The sequence below is a fragment of the Phalaenopsis equestris genome, unplaced genomic scaffold (assembly GCF_001263595.1).
Source record: "Phalaenopsis equestris unplaced genomic scaffold, ASM126359v1 Scaffold000054, whole genome shotgun sequence".
NCBI classification, from domain to species: Eukaryota; Viridiplantae; Streptophyta; class Magnoliopsida; order Asparagales; family Orchidaceae; genus Phalaenopsis; species Phalaenopsis equestris.
This window is the reverse complement of record NW_018164496.1, coordinates 2774651-2792066: the sequence shown is the minus strand read 5'-3', so window position 1 is coordinate 2792066 and position 17416 is coordinate 2774651. Positions and strand designations below refer to the sequence as shown.

At 37.1% G+C, this 17416-nt stretch overlaps 1 protein-coding gene and 1 pseudogene across 1 annotated transcript; both read left to right on the top strand.

Moving 5' to 3' along the window:
* The first annotated feature begins 200 nt into the window (after positions 1-200).
* Positions 201-3742, top strand: LOC110019272 (annotated as a pseudogene).
* Positions 3743-9061: 5319 nt separating this feature from the next.
* LOC110019288 (early nodulin-93-like) lies at positions 9062-13661 on the top strand. Its single transcript, XM_020716907.1, has 4 exons — positions 9062-9313; positions 9639-9700; positions 10395-10470; positions 13321-13661. Exons 1-4 carry the CDS (start codon positions 9199-9201, stop codon positions 13410-13412), a joined length of 345 nt encoding a protein of 114 aa, XP_020572566.1. The 5' UTR covers positions 9062-9198; the 3' UTR covers positions 13413-13661.
* Positions 13662-17416: the final 3755 nt, after the last annotated feature.

The window sequence follows — 17416 nt, the reverse complement described above, 5'->3', positions numbered from 1 at the left end:
TAGAGATTTTTTTTTTTAATTTACCTATTGTTTAAATTTTAGAAATAGAAATTTTAATAAAAATTTGAGCTAGCAGATTAAATGAGTCGGATTGGGGTTAAGCTTGTTTGGGACATATCAGGTTCGTGTTAAATTTTTCGATCTATTTATTATTTGGGTCGAGTTCAATCTCACGCAAAAAGGGCCCGCTCACATGACCCCGGTCAACATGGAATCTTCCTCGCTCTTCTTAAATTTAGGCCAAATTTCCCTTCCGAACAAAGCAACTGCAATCTGCTCGCCGGCGGCCGTGAACCTCCGGCATGAAGCCATTCAGAGCCGAAAAGTTGGCACATTTCCTCTCCACCTTCTTCTTGATTCTCTTCTTTCACAAGACCTCTGCTCAATCGTCATCGAACGAGAAGCAAATTCTCCTAAACATCAAAAACAGTTGGGGAAATCCTCCTTCACTCAGCTCATGGAACCTCACCGTCGACCACTGCAAATTCACCGGAATCCACTGCTCCGACAGTGGTATCGTCGACGGCATAAGCCTCTATAACAGCAACATCTCCTTCCCCATCCCTGCTTCCATCTGCGATCTCAAAGGTCTCACCTTTCTCCATCTCTCCGACAATAACATCCCCGGCGAATTTCCTATCGTTCTCTACAACTGTTCCAAGTTGCAGGAGCTCGATATCTCCGAAAACTACTTCGTCGGCGAGCTCCCCGCGGACTTCGAGAAGATGCCGAGCATTCTCACTCATCTTGTTATCTCCGGCAACAGCTTCACCGGCGATATACCACAAGCCATCGGTAGGATGCCGGCAATTAAGTTCTTAGATCTCAGTAATAATCTGTTCAACGGTACGATTCCTGTAAACATGGAGAATCTTTCGACACTGGAGACTCTGATGCTGGCTTACAATCCCTTTTCACCGGCGAAGATTTCGCCGGAAATCGGCAACCTGACTCGTCTGACATATCTCTGGATGTCAAACATGAATCTTTTAGGCGAAATCCCCAAGAGTTTTGGGAAGCTCGTGAATTTGGTGCACCTTGATCTATCAATGAATTCGCTTGTTGGAGAGATTCCGGCGAGTATTTGGATGGTAAAACCGCTGAAAAATCTCTACTTGTATGCGAACAATCTCAACGGAGAGATCAGCAGCTCAGTCGCCGCCGATGGGTTGGCCATGATCGATCTTTCAAAGAACGAACTCACCGGCTCTATACCAGAAGCCTTTGGGGAGTTGCAAAACCTCACGATTCTCTTCTTGTACTACAACAATCTTTCCGGCGAAATTCCGGACAGTATTGCGCGGCTACCAAAGCTGTATGATATACGTCTCTTTAATAACAGGCTTCAAGGCGTTCTGCCACCGGAAATGGGGAAGTACTCCCGGCTGTGGAACTTCGAGGTAGACGACAACATGTTCACCGGCGAGCTGCCGGAGCATCTCTGCGACGGACAGGCGTTGACTTGTTTGATTGTCTTTGACAACCAGCTCACCGGCGAGCTTCCGCAGTCTTTGGGAAGTTGCAAGCCATTGGTTAATGTTCAGATACAGAACAATCGCTTCAGTGGCGACTTCCCCTCCGGAATTTGGTCGGCCGTAAATCTATCTCTTGTGATAACTAGTCAAAACGCTCTAACCGGAACTCTACCTGAAACTTTCCCCTCAAATCTAACACGACTTGAGATCCAAAACAACCAGTTTTCCGGCAAGATCCCATCGTCGGCCGGAGCGCTTTTGGTCTTCCTTGCCGACAACAACAAGTTGTCCGGCGAGCTTCCGGCGAGCTTCTTTAAGGTTTCGTTACTTCAACGACTGTCTTTAGGTAAAAATCAGATCTCCGGGGAGATCCCTTCTGAAATCGGGTCTTCGAAGCACCTCGCCTTTCTGAGTCTCAGCAACAACCAGCTCTCCGGTCAGATACCTGTTACAATGGGATCCATGATACTCAACTCTCTCGACCTCTCAAAAAATCAACTTTCCGGCGAGATCCCTTCCACTCTGGGTTTCATAAAGTTCATCTTTTTAAACCTCTCCTTTAACGATCTCACCGGCCAGATCCCTCTCCCGTTACAGAACCAAGCTTACGAACAGAGCTTCCTCTCCAATCCAAACCTCTGCTCTTCGAACCCCATTTTCAGCGTAAGGAACTGTAATAACCAATCTAACAAACTCTCCAATGGCTTTCTCATTCTCTTCTCCATCCTCGGCGCCCTCGTTCTATTCGGCGTGTTCTTCCTCTGTTTCCTCATAACCAAAGAACGCCTCAAGAGTAAAAAAGCTGACACCTTTCACTGGAAACTCACCTCTTTCCAACAATTCGATTTTAATGAATCCGCAATCATCAACAGCCTCACCGACGACAACCTCATCGGAAGCGGCGGCGGCGGGAAAGTCTACCGCGTTTCCCTCAACCGCGACACAGTCGCAGTTAAAAAAATTTACAGTGCTTTCAATCTTAATTCTAATCTCGAAAAGCAATTCGAAGCTGAAGTGAAGATACTAAGTTCAATCCACCACGCTAACATTGTAAATCTCCTCTGCTGCATCTCAAGCGAGGATTCAAAACTTGTCGTCTACGAATACCTACAGAACGGCAGCCTTGACCGGTGGCTTCATCGCCGGCACCGCGGCGGGGCGCCACGGCGCCGACGAGGCTCCAAATTGCTTTCGGAGCAGCTAGGGGACTCTCTTACATGCACCACGACTGCTTCCCGCCAGTCGTACACCGAGATGTGAAGTCTAGCAACATACTTCTGGACCCCGAATTTAAAGCCAAGATTGCAGATTTCGGGCTAGCGAGGATTTTGGAGAAAGATGGAGAGCCGGTGAGCGTGTCGGTGTTGGCGGGCTCATTTGGGTACATGGCGCCGGAGTGCGGGACGAGGAGGAAAGTGAATGAGAAAGTAGATGTTTATAGTTTTGGAGTGGTGCTTTTGGAGTTGGTGACGGGGAAGGAAGCAGGGGATGGAGGGGAAGAGGAAGATGAGAATTTGACTGATTGGGCGTGGAGAAGGTATAGGGACAGAGGGCCGGTATTGGATGAGGAGATCGCCGGAGAGTTGCCGGAGTTGGTGGAGGAGGCGGAGGTTGTGTTTAGGTTGGGGATTATGTGCACTGTGTCGGATCCGTTGGGGAGGCCGACGATGAAGGAGGTGATGCAGGTGCTGATGAAGTTGGGGCGCGGTGGAGTTGATGGCAGTGCAGATGGATGCGATGGAGGGAGTGCGGTGCAGGAGAAGAAAGAGAGTGGGAAGAAGAAGATTGCGGTCGTCATGGAGGATAGTGATGACAGTGGAATTGGTCGATATACTGGTATTGATTCTCTGTTGTGAGTTGAAATGAAAATATCATGACCGGAGATTTATGTGATCACCATCTAATTTTTAATGAGATTCAAAGAATTATGTGTCGGGGGGATCAAATCTAGTGTTAATATGTATAGGCAGCGAGAACTCCTCGTCGAATGGCATGAGGAGAACTGCACGATCTGGAAGAAAACTGTCCGGCGGGTGGTTGTCCGGCCCCCATGGAAAAAAAATTTGGTCGGGACTATCAATTATGGGGGCACCACATCTTCCATCGCAACATGATGTGGTGCCCGGTGATTGACAGTTCGGACGTGCGGTATACGGACATAATATTTTTTCTCTTTAATGGCATTATATTTAAGGTTCTAATGTGTCAAGAAAATATCTTATATATGTAATTTGTTTGGAGAATATTAATGAAATAATGATATTTTAACTATCAATTCATGTGCATTCTTTTATTTTGGCTTGTCGATTTAATCATCACATATCTTAAAATTAATTAAATTGATAGAGACCCATTTTAACTCTAGTTGGAAGTCTTGACAATGTCTAGAGTGTCCCGAAGTTAAATATCCGCTTGTGGTTTGTCACGACCCAACACAATGCTTTGTGGTATTTGCATTGCAGTGTTTGACGTTTTGTACGACATCTCGATGCCTTATTACTTTTAGGTTATTGTTTGTTCTGATTGAACTAAAATCCACACTTGAACTAACATAATGATGGGTGCTGATGTGGCATTGGACACTCTAGTAGCGCCACTACGCCATGTCCAACGTCACGACACTATTAAGATCAGATCCTGATGGCAGCTTCCGATTAGACTGCCACTATGATGGTTAGTTTACATGGTACCCGCCTCTTCAGCAAAGCCCCAATACCTTATGTCGAGCCGAAGTGCCTTAATTGACTGGAGATCAGGCTTTGAGCCACGCATCATATCGTGTTAGTCGACGTGGCGTCCACCATATTATCAACACCCCGTCGATGTGCCCAAAGCCACGATGCGCTGACTTATTGCCCTATAAAAGGGACAACTTTAAGCTACCCCAAGGGTTGGACTTTTTTGGTTTGGTTTGGCATGGCCGAGCTTTTAAATCCATCGAAGTGTTGGTTTGTTGCAGCCCCCCTTCCTCTTCCAACTACAAAAGCATGTGATCCTCTCTCGCCTCCCTGTCTTTCTAATCCTAGACGCAGTCTCTCAACGCTAATGTTGTTGTTCGTGGTGGAAATAAAAGCCGGTGACTCAGTCTTCCAGGCCTTACAACTTCGGAGTTCATTCAATCGTTGTGGGTGATATTTTTTTTTCCCATTGTGATTTCCTTCTTAGGAAAGTTGCTAGAGAAAGTATGTGAGATTGTTCTTAGAGGATACCCAGGTTAGGTTCTCCTGTTCCCTGCCATAGTTGGGCCTTTCTTAGTGCTCCCTTGAGTCTAGGGCCTTAGTTTGCCCTAGTGTCATGGCGCTACCCTTTGGGTATCATGGCACTGACCTCTCTCCGTACGCAATAATCGCTCCATGCAGCTCTCAACTCTAGCCCCTCCAATACTACGACATATGTGATCAACTATAGTCTACATTGCTCACATCTCATGTAGCTCCCAACTCCATTACTTGCGACCTACGAACGTTATTAACGCTCCCCGCTATGATCTATGTGACCAAATATGAACTATATGACTCACGACTCATGCAAATCTTAACTTCGACCTCAACAACATATAAACATTATTGTAGCTCACCACTACAACTCACACGACTAATTTTGGCCTACATGACTCACATCTCATGTAGCTCTCAACTTCGTCCATTTGTGTCCTACGAATGTTATTACAGCTTCTCACCATGATATACGTGACCAACTACAATCTAAGTGGCTCACAACTCACACAACTCCCAAGTCTTTCCTCTGCAGACTACGAATGTTATTACAACTCCCTGTAAGTCTTACAGCTCATGTAGCTCCCAACTACGATCTTTGCGATTTATGAGTGTTATTTCAGCTCCCTATTGCGACCAATGTGACCAATTACAATCTATGTGGCTCACAATCATATAGCTCCCTCCACATTACATGGTTAACTACTACCAAAACTTTTGACTACAACCTCTACGACAAGCTGACGGTACAGCTTTCGCTTGCAACATTCACGTTAAACTACTTTCTTTATAGCAATTGTCTACAACCTTCACGGTTTACAACTATTACTGTTAAAAAATCGTTGTACATCAACATTATAATTTCATCTTCTTCAATTCAAAATGAGAGTGAGTCTATGTACTTACAATTCCTTAGTGAATTACTTCAACTAGGTATAACCCATAAATTTTTTTCCCTTTATAGGGTTTTCCACCTAAAAATTGAAGTGTATCCTTTTCTTTACTTATATTTTATCTGTGTTATCTGTGCATATGTTGGATCTTCGTTCAACACAGAGATGATAATCTATTTTTCTACCACGGTGATTCGCCCGACACACATCAAGACTTATAGTGCCTCCATATTGTTAACCTTCCGCATTGCATTTATACAATCCAAATTGGGTATTCCAATATGTTAAAGCTTTGCAGCATTAAAAAATAGTTTTTGTTACTACCCAGAGAGATACGAATATTGTTTATCCAACATGTTATGACAATTATCTGCACGCAGTTTACTTCCTTCGATAGCTACACCTAAGTAATCCCATAATAAAACAATATTGTTGGAATACTCTATGTATATCTATCTGTGTGCTTGATGTCGCCTATTGGATTGTATTTTTGACAAAGGGTTAATGCGGCATCATGTATTTAAGCTAAATTAACATCTCAATGATGCCAATCAACATAGTGATTGTCATAACTCTACCTAACTCTACCTTGATGGGAGGGAGCGACCGTTTAGTGTAATTAATTTGAAATTATAGTTTTGCACTTAATTTATATTTTTGGATGACATGGACTTCAATGTCCAAAAATAAGGGGCGACTGATGTGCCATGAAGAAAATTATATATTTAGGCTTGAACCTCGATGCATTTTCAGCGGAAAAATTCTAAATTTAAAATCATTAGTATGAGCTTTGATTTCAATAAATTTATAGTCAACAGGACGTCTTGACAAGACAAACTTACTGACACTAAAAGTGATTCAACCAGTATTAAATCAAGCCCATGTCAAGTATTTGAAGTATAATTTTAAACTTTGAAATATTAATTAGAAGAGCAAATGAACTTTGAGTTTGTGAGACTTATAGTAAAATCAACCTCGATAAAAGAAATCTAGCATGCATATGATTATTTGATTTTGAGATCATTAACATATTTAAAAGCTAAAATAAAGATCTATAATCAAACAAATCAACACGTTCCGTTTCATAGAGTGATTTGGGAAATTAAGCAAAGGGACGAATACTGAAAATTACAATTAAAGCTTAACAATTGAAGTCTTAGCGATTATCACTAGTCATCTTAAATTGTCGCTGACCACTAGAGGTTATCATTGACCACTAGAGATTGTTGTCAATCACCAGAGATTTTCACCGACCTAAGTTGTCGTCTTTGACCACCATATATCATTGTTGACTGTCAGATGTTGTCATTAACCGCCAAAGATTAACATCGACTCTCAAAGATCATAAACGACCACCTAAGGCCATTTTCAACCACCTACAGTGCTTTTGTAGCCCAGTTATTATTGTAGAGCGATTATTGCTCGATCATTACTCTATAATCCCACATGCTTTATTTAGAAATGTGTTAATATGTAACTAAAATTATATAATGAATTACTTCCCTAATTTTTTCCCTTTTAAGTTTCTTACTTAAAAAAAAAATGTCTCGTCCCGACTTATTTTCTTATCAGTGTGTGAAATGGCATCTGATGCAACACTAAAATAATAAATAATTACTATAACTCCTCGAATGCCCTCTCACACAACAATATTTACACATTCATACATTAAAAATAAATAAATAAATAAAAAAATATTAATTTATTAATTAATTCTTTTGAAACATAGGAACTTATTAAACTACATAGACCTTATGCATGTACGAGCTAGAAGATGACTAACAAACACAACAATCTTAAATAATGCTCAATAAGGCGCGGTCAAGATAATTTGATTAGATAACAAGTAGCTTGATCATAAATCTAATGAATATTATCATTTAAAAGCTTGTGAACTTATTTAATTAAGGCTCAAATAAGACTCGTTTATCTTGTTAAATGAGAGGTTGCTTATAAACTTGTTGAACATTAGAAGAATCAAGCTCGAGCTTGAGCACAAACATCATTCTCATATTCAAGCTCGAGCTTGAACGCTAATCTAAATGCTTGATTCAAGCATGAGTCGAGCTTGAACAAACTTCAAACAAACGAGCTCGAGCTCTACTCAGCTCGGTTTGTTTGCAGCCATACCTTGGGTTTGACCCAAGTTAGCCTGTCAATTTTATGCTAATGATTTAATTTAAGCTGACTCAAAAAACTAAAGATGTTAATATTTTGGGCTCAAGTTGATTTGTGTGTTGTCAATTTTTAGACACTACTTAAAACTAATTACTCTCTTAGAGCATTTATATACATAGCACATAATTGTTATGTATTTACGTATCTAACAACTAAATTCTTATATTTACGCACATAGCACTAAAATCATTAATATTACATAAAAAAATGACACTATTATCACTCTTTAAAAGTGAAATGCATATTTACATACATAATTTTAAAAACCAGTGTTATGTATGTAAATATAAAAGTTTAGATATTAGAAATGTAAAAACATAAGAATTGTGTGTTGTGAAGCCGAGTATATCATAGTTCAGACTTAGCTTGGTATAATTATAAGTTGTTCATGTTCAGCTTGAGCTTGCGTCGAGTTTTCATATATCGTTCTAGCTTAATTTGTTTAATTTTTTTAATGTTTGAACTTGATTTGTAATTGATTTGTTTATGACAAGTGAAGGATTATTTAAACTAGCTTAAATCTCAAACAATATCTAGATTTTCAAATAAAAATAATAATAATAAATAATTTTACAAATTTGATTACAACTATTAATTAATTGATTATAAACGCTAAACCCTACAATATCTTAAATTTAATTTCTACTCCATTTTTTTTTTCTAAATCTCCCGCTTATGAGATGTTTAGTGGAATGATTTGTGTAGCATTTAACCATAATTTAGCTTAAATCCTATCAAACAACGAAAAATAACAACTTTAAAACCTACAAAGACTTAATATCGCTTATGAGACGTTTAGTGGAATGATTTGTGTAGCATTTAACCATGATTTAACTTAAATCCTATCAAATAACTAAAAATAACAACTTTAAAACCTACAAAGACTTAATATCAAATATTTATATAATCAAGTATTTATATATCAGATATAATACAAGCTATCAACAAATAAGCTAATATTCTAATTAATTAAAATTTTATTTAAATAATATGTCATATATTATAGATCAATCATCGAACTTAATATTGAGTATTTCGGAAAACAAATGAGTTTGTTTATGAACATAAATGAACAAATTCGATACGATCTATCATCAAATTTAATATTGAGTATTTCAAAAAATAAATGAGTTTGTTTATGAACATAAATGAACAAATTCGATTATGTTCATGTTTAGTCCATTTAAAAATCAAGTTTTTAAAAATAATTCAAGTTTATTTATTTATTAATTTGAACTAGCATGTTCTGTTAATCGAGTTTATTTATAATCCTGTGTCATATGAAGTAGAACAAAGTGTCAACGAACTGCGCTAAATCTGTACTCAAGCCGCCCTCATGGCTTTTTAGTCAGTGACAGAAAACTTGAACCTTTTTTTCTTTCCCATCGCTCCTCAGGCTGGTTCTAGCCCCATTCCTCACAGGTTCGATTGATAGACATGGGTATTCCCTCAGATCAGAAGGATGTTTGGGCAAGCAAGAGATCTCCTTTCATGGCGGCAGCTTCTCCCAACGAGCCCAGGGGTATCGATAGCAAGGCATCTCCAGCTCAAGGTACCGTTCTTCCTAAATCGCTTTCTTGTAAGAATTTGCCGTCTTCTTAGATTGTAGAATCGATTGTGCGTTTCTGTCTGATAATCTTGATTTGGAAGACGAGGTTTCAGTCGAAATTTGGTGATTGTAAAGATCGCTGCACTGTTAAAACCCCTTTCGGCTATTTTTCTTTAATTTCTTCTGTTATCATTAGTTTTTCTCCAAATCAGTCCTTAAATTGTTTGTCTAGATTGTTATCCCTCAATATAGTTGTCTACATCCATTGATTTTGCATTTCTGATATTTATGCAGCCTTATTTTTTGCATTTTTGGCCTCTTTTTTCAGAAGCAGTTCAGAAAGGATTCAAAATGGCCCTCTTAGCAGGCTCTGTAGCTGCAGTTCCCACGGTTTGCTTACACTTTCTTTCTTCGATATAAAAATCTCAACTTTCTTTATTTTAGGGGTTATTTGATAAAGAATTTACTAAGGAGGTGTTTGGATGCAAGTAGGATTTAAGTCAAATAGGGGTTAGTAAATCCTATAAATCCCAATTTATCAAGTCCAAATATTAATGTTTGGTTCAATTAAAATTAAATCTAGTTGAATCCATTTGACATGTTTGGCCTAAATCACTTTGAAGTGTTTTCTTCTTAAGCTAAGTTAATAAATCCAGATTTACGTCATAAAATAAGCAGAACTAGAAAAATTAGATTTAATTTAGCGTCAGATTTATCTAACCCATTTATAGCGTTTGCTTGATTTACTTTAAATTAATACGTAAATCCTATTAAAAGTATCGTAAATACGGGACTTAAGGCAAAACTATGAAGAAATTGAAATTACTAATTCCAGGATTTAAAAGTTGTCATTTTTTTATGTTTGGCATGATTTAAGTTAAATCAAACTTTAAATCTGTTACCAGACGACCCCTAAAAATGCAAATATGCATTTGTTATTCATACTATATGTTATGAGAATTTTGCCTACATGACTCTAGACATGTAATAATGGAGGAATTGTGTATGTGAATGATATGATTTATTTTTTGATGATCATATTAGTCTTCATACTGTATTTTCCTTGGTAATATTTTTGCCGCAGTTGGTGGGTTGTCGAGTCGTTCCTTGGGCTAAAGCAAATCTGAATTATACTGCACAAGCTCTTATCATATCTGCAGGTAATATATTTTAATTTGCTTGTATGCTCCATTGTTTTCACATAAGCAATAGTTGACTCTGATGCTCATTGTCTGTTCAGAATTGAATATCTTCATTTAATCAGCAAATTAGGTTGGTTCTGTTAAGGCGTTATGCAACATGACTATATATATGTATAGAGTCCACAAACTCTTGCATGTATTTGTAAGTAGTAATGGTTCTCACAAAGTTTATACAAGACACCATAAAATGCACAAAATTGTTCCAGAATCCAAATTTCAATCTAATTAAGGGGTAAGAAAATAGAGAAGCTGATGTGGAGAAGAATTCTTGATTCAAGAAATTTTTTATCTTCCTCATTTTAATCTTAAAGGATGGCTTGCGGAATCTATAAAAACCGGAACTTGTGAACTTGGTATTCTCTGTGATAGCTTCGCTGAATTTCTGGTCTGGGATTGGAATTGGCTATAAAAATCCATCCACTTATGCAGAAATTTATCAAAAGGATAATGACAGAAAGTCCAATTGTGTGTCAAATTGAGTGCAGGTCGGGGCTCTGGTCTGACCTGAATTTAATCGACCCGAAAGTGTTTGATCCAAACCTGACACAAATATTAAACAAGTCAGAAAGACCGACCTTAACACAACCCGTCTTCAACCTACTAACCCAAACTTAACTCATATATCTAGTTTAACTTAAGATAGTAACTCTTTGGATTAAATTTGAGTCAGTCTTGGGTCAATTTTGGGTTGATGAGTCGACTTAGATTAAATTTCGGGTTAGTAGGTTAGTTTTAGTTTGGTGGGTCAATTTGAATCCCGTAATATTAAATGGGTTAGAATTCCTAACCAAACCCAACTCGATTTTCGAGGTGAATTCGGGTTGAGTTGGCTTGTAATGTCAACCCTACTGGCAAATGTGAGTGTTCTTGTTTAAAATTACACCCATTGTTGGCTTAAATGTCATCCAAAACGCCTCGAAGTTTGGTCTCTCGATTCCCTAGCCTTCTCTAGACTGCTTATGTGTCTACATATATTCACCTAAACATCGATTTTTACATATTTGCCACCTTACTTATGCATAAACTTTATTTCATCATTTTAAAAGTTAAAAAGTTGCAATTTTTTATGTGATACGAAAAATTTGGGCGGTATAAATGTAAAATAGTAGAGTTTAGATGTTAGATAGGAATTGGGTGGTATTTATATAAATGCCCCATTTTCTTATCAAACCCATAAACATCATGAAATTTATTGATTACTAGTATAGTGACCAATTTGTGACACTTCAAATATTTCTTTGCTGAAATCTTTTAGGCCCAAAGGTAGATGCAAATCTTTTCCCCTAATTGTCCTTATCATAACTATAGTGTTGGTATCCTTAACATTGTAATTGCAAGATATTTGTAGGCACATAAACTTTTAGGGGCATTTACATTCATGCCATACAATTCTTATAAATTTGCATAGCTAACACTTAAATTTTCATATTTACATAAATACCACTTAAACCTTTGACATAACATTAAAGATGGTAGTATCACTAACTTATTAATAGTGAAATGCTCCTTTTCACATACATGTTTTTTAATATTAAAGTGTTATAGATGTGAAAATCAAATTTTAGCTTTAATTATGTTTGTAACTTTCCCAAAATTTAACATTTCAAATTAAAGATGATAGTATCACTAACTTATTAATAGTGAAATGCGCCTTTTCGCATACATCTTTTTTAATATTAAAGTGTTATAGATGTAAATATCAAATTTTAGCTGTAATTATGTTTGTAACTTTCCCAAAATTTAACATTTGCTCAAATTTTAATGGAAATATATATATTATAGCATACATACATACCACTCAATTCTTATGTACTTACAAAACTAATACCTAAACTTCAATTTTTACATATATGCCACCTTATATATGCACGAAAAACTGTAAATTTTTTTCTTAAAAGTTAAAAGAGTGGTATCTATGATTTGAAATGGAAGATTTGGGCGATATAAATGTAAAAAATAAAATTCAGGTGTTTAGATATGTAAATACATAGGAATTGGGTGGTATGTACATAAATGCACCTTAATTTCAATTTCATGAATCTCACTGTTCATTGATCTTTTTTTTTTAAGGTTATATAATTCTAATTCTCAATCATTAAAAAAGTTTATGATCAATTTTATCATCATAAGCTGCCACTTTTAACTACTGCATCATAATGGTTGAGGCCGTAGGCTCTCAGCGTAAAGTCACTGATTCGAATCACGCATATTACTCTTTGCGCTCACATTTCGCAATAAAAAATAAAAAACTTTGATGGCTATAGTTTCCACAAGCATCATTGTTATCTAATTACTTTCTCAACTCCATTAAGCATTCAATTGAATTATAACATCCTTATGGTTGAAATCTCCTTCAAATTGATATGAATGGAACTTTGATGGCTATATCAATTTTATCCGGAAGATTTACATGCATACCGCTCAATTCCTATCTATTTACATATTCGATACCTAAACTTGTACTTACGTACAAACCACCTTAGCTATACGTGAAGGTATATATTTCACCTTTCTGAAGTTAAAATTGTGATGTTTTCTATGTGATATGAAAGATTTGGATGGTGTAAGTGTAAAAAATAAAATTTTAGTGTCAGATATGTAAATGCATAGGAATTTGGTGGTGCTATGTAGATGCCCCTTTTTTTGGAAAAAATATTACGTGCATGAGGAGTTTGGATGCATCGGGACTTCATGTACAACGAAATTGTACACCTTTATACAACAATTTGTATAACATGCAGATTCTGCACATAATATTCTCTCATAAAGTTTTACTTAACCATTAAACCAAATCTTCACATTTTTCAGCTGCTATTTCTGCTTTCTTCATCACTGCCGATAAAACCATCCTGAAAACGGCGAGGGGAAACACGATAGGGAAGTATGACAAGACTTCTTGACATGAAGCAGCAGCTCCATATTGACAATGGCGAGGTTCTTTGACAGCACGAATCTTGATGTTTGAAGGTTTCAGTCATGGCGATTTTGTTTTTCTTTCTTCTCTTTATTTTCAGAACTGCATAGAAGTTTAGCCTTTCTGCTAACCAAATAGCGCTTTTTATGGAAGGTTTGATGTGAATAAATCTGTTAATCTTTTTCATGACTATTTGGTAAATTGAAATAAAAATTGAAGCTTTTTTTTTTTGGCTGATTCTGTGAAATTGCTGATTTTAATCTTATCATGGCTGAATTTTGTTTCTTAATGCATTTGAATTTGAATATTTTGTTTCTTAATTTGTTTTTTATGTTATGTGATACCTTTGAGAAGATGAATATATAATCTAAAGTTTGTTTGACAAGTTTTGCAGTGTGGAGCTTTAATTTTTGGTCATTTATGTAAAAATTGGAAATTAAGGGGCATTTACATAAAACCCACACGATTCTTTTGTATTGACACATGGAACCTATATAATTTAATATTTATGTGCATGACACTCAAGGACTTGACATTTTGTTAAAAATCATATAGTTTTATATTTACATTAAACATATGCATATGCATGAAAAGATGTATTTGATTTTTTAGAACTTAATAATAGTGATATTTTGTGTGTGATGTTATGACCTGAGTGTGAGAGATGTAAATATGAAAATTTAGCTGTTAGACATATAATTATACAAGAATTATGTGATGCTTACATAAATGCCCAACTAAAGAGGGATGTGTCGCATAACTATTTGCTGAAGATCAAATCAAATGGGCGTACCTTCAAGCAAACCATCTTGATATACATCATTAACAAATTTTGTTATTCAGCATAAATCTCAAGATGATTGGTATGAATCTCGGAGTATTTTTTTGAGTAGACAATACTTAAATGCAAATTAAAAATTATTCAAAACTTCAGTTTTAGCAAACCTGCAATTAAACTGACCGGCACGATGAGCTGAACACAGTGACGACAAAATTAGTCCGATCTGAGTCAAATCTAGCCCGAAAATCTAGTAATCCACTTTTGAATGCTTTGAGTGGCTAATTGGAAGATCAAATGAATTTTGAATCTGATTAACTTGTAGTTTAACCAAGCGTCTCAATAAGACGCATCTAACGAGCCTAAGATTACTCAATTCGGACATCATTAAGATATTTGAATATCTATAAAATGTAGTTTAATCATGAGAATCTCTCTGGTCGACCAGCCGACGGAATAGTTCAGATTTCGTCCTTATTTGCAGGGTAACCAGTCCCATAGTTTATAAGTAGAGTTTCACCCTCTTCATGAAAGTGCAAAAGAGGCAACTAAGACCAGAGAGGAAGAGTGAAGCTAGAGTTGGATTAGGAGGAGTTGAATTCAAGTGTTGTCCTGCACCAAAAGAGGAAGATAGAGACCGAGAGATGGATCGAGAAGAGAAATAGGAGAATCAGAAAGTCATTCTAGGTTCAAAGTCCTGGTGAGCACTTCTTAACTCCATAATTACCGACCACCATCTACCATCACCTGTCAGCCATCGTCGACGACCATCAGTCGCCCTTTGTTTGTTATAATGAAGCTCTATGCAAAGTAACAACCAACATTCCAAAGTAACAAAGCATCGTACGAAGCAGTGCATCATCCTAATCACTGTGCAATGATGCACACTGAAGAAGGCATAACTACTCACCCTGAAGAAGGTGCAATGACAACCCAAAAACGACATAACAACACACCTAAAGACGGTGTAACAATGAACCATGAATATGGTGTAACAACATACCTTGAATCCAATGTAACGAATGTTGTCACTACACTCTTCCTCTTCGTCCTTGGTGGCCAACCAACGCTCACCCTCTACTACAGCCTTTGAGGCCAACTAAACTATTGTCGCTCACAATTACGACACATGGTTTACAACTCATGCAACTCCCAACTCTGACCTCTGACCTACAGACATTATTGCAGCTCACCAATACAGCCTACATGGCCAACTACTGTCTGTGTGGTTCATAGCACATCAAGCTCCCAACTGCGGTCAATGTGGCTTGTAAAAATTATTACTACTCCCCATTATGGTTGATGGACCTACTACAATCTATGCGGTTGACAGCTCGTGTAGCTTCTAACTTTGACCTCCTACGGTATATGGACGTTATTATAGCTCTCTGCTATGGCTTACACGACTCATAACTCATGTAGCTCCCAACTCTAGCCTCTGCAAGCTACATACTTTATTACAGCTCACTGATACGAGCTATGTGACCAACTACGACCAACGTGGCTCATAGATCTTGCAACTCTCAACATCGACCTCTGTGACCTATGAACATTATTACAGTTGTCGCCTACAACCAACTATGACCTACGTGGTTCACATCTCATGCAACTGCTAACTTCAGCATTTGCGGTCTTTATACATTATTATAGCTCTCCGCTATAACCTACGTGGCTCACAACTCGTGCAGTTCTCAACTCTAGTATCTTTGTGGCCTACATACATTATTACAACACTTCAATATGGTCTATCTGACCAATGACAATCTACGTGGCTCACAACTCATATAAATCCCAACTATGTCCACATTGCTTACAATCGCTATTGTAGTTCGCCACTACGACCTACATGGGCATGAGCTCATGCAGCTCCTGACTCTGGCCTCTGCGGCCTACAAACATTATTACAACTCAGCATTATGAGTCATGTGACCAAATACAACATATGTGACTAACAACTCAGACATCTTAACTCTGGCCTCTACAGTTACAGTTCACCACTACAGTCTATGTAACAAACTACGACAAACGTGGCTCACAGTTTATACAACTCTTAACTTCTGCCCTTGCGACCTACAAATGCTATCGCAACTCCCTATTACGGCCGTTGTGGCCAACTGATGCTTCTGACACTACCCTAAACTTGCAATTACAAAATCTACGATAAGCTAGCACTACAACCACCGTCTATAACATAACATTCATGAGGCTACTGCCTTCATAGCCATGGACCACGACTTTTGCGACCCGTTATATCTATTTTTGTTGAGCTACTATTGTATATCAATTTTGTAACTTCATCTTCTCTAATTCTGGAGAAGTTAACTCATCTACTCAAAATTACATAATGTATTATTTCAATTGAGCCAGACTTGTTTTTTTTTTCCCTTTCTAAAGTTTTTTTCACATAAAAATAGAGGTGTCTCTTCCTACCTCTTTTAACACCCAAGTGTGTGTTGGATTCTTGTGCAACGCTAAGATGTTCATTATTCTACGGTTGCAGACCTTTCGAAACACATCAAGAAGTATTGATCATCACACGACTATTTTCTTAAGATCAAATGAAATGGTTATTCGTCCACCCAAATCTTTCAAAATGATATCAATTCAAATTGGGCTATATCAATCGATGGGCTCGAGTCTAAAACACTTCCCAAATTAGATATTTGTAGGTCGGGTCAATCAACTTGGGTGGATCTCCTGGCCTTTGTTATGATATAGCTAAATTATGATAATTTGTAATAAGTTACACTAAATTAAGAATTAACTTAGGGTTTGTTTGAGAAAAAAATAATGGAAGATTTACAGACATACCCTTCAATTCATATGTATTTGCATATCTAACACTTAAGCCTCGGCTTTAACATATATACACGTATACCACCTTACTTATGCATGAAACCGTACATTTCACTTTCTAAAACTTAAAATAACACTATTTTCTTATGCAATACGAAAGATCTGCGTGATATAAATGTAAAAAGAGTAAAGTTAATAGGATAGATTTGTAAATATATAGAAATTGGGCTGTATTAAAATGTAACAATAAAATAATTATGAAATAGATATGCAGCTGCGAAAGTTGTCTCAAATAGACTTCTATTCCCAAGTATTCAAATATTTAAATGATTTTTTTAATTTTTTTTTTTTTAATATTGCGTTTTTCTTTTTTTGGCGTATAAGCTTATATATATATATAGATAGAGACCGAGAGA

Coding starts and splice junctions, on each gene's coding strand:
- LOC110019288 (XM_020716907.1), top strand. CDS start 9,199: ATGGGTATTCCCTCAGATCAGAAGGATGTTTGGGCAAGCAAGAGATCT. Junction 9,314..9,638: donor CAAGGCATCTCCAGCTCAAG/GTACCGTTCTTC, acceptor CTCTTTTTTCAG/AAGCAGTTCAGAAAGGATTC. Junction 9,701..10,394: donor CTGTAGCTGCAGTTCCCACG/GTTTGCTTACAC, acceptor TTTTTGCCGCAG/TTGGTGGGTTGTCGAGTCGT.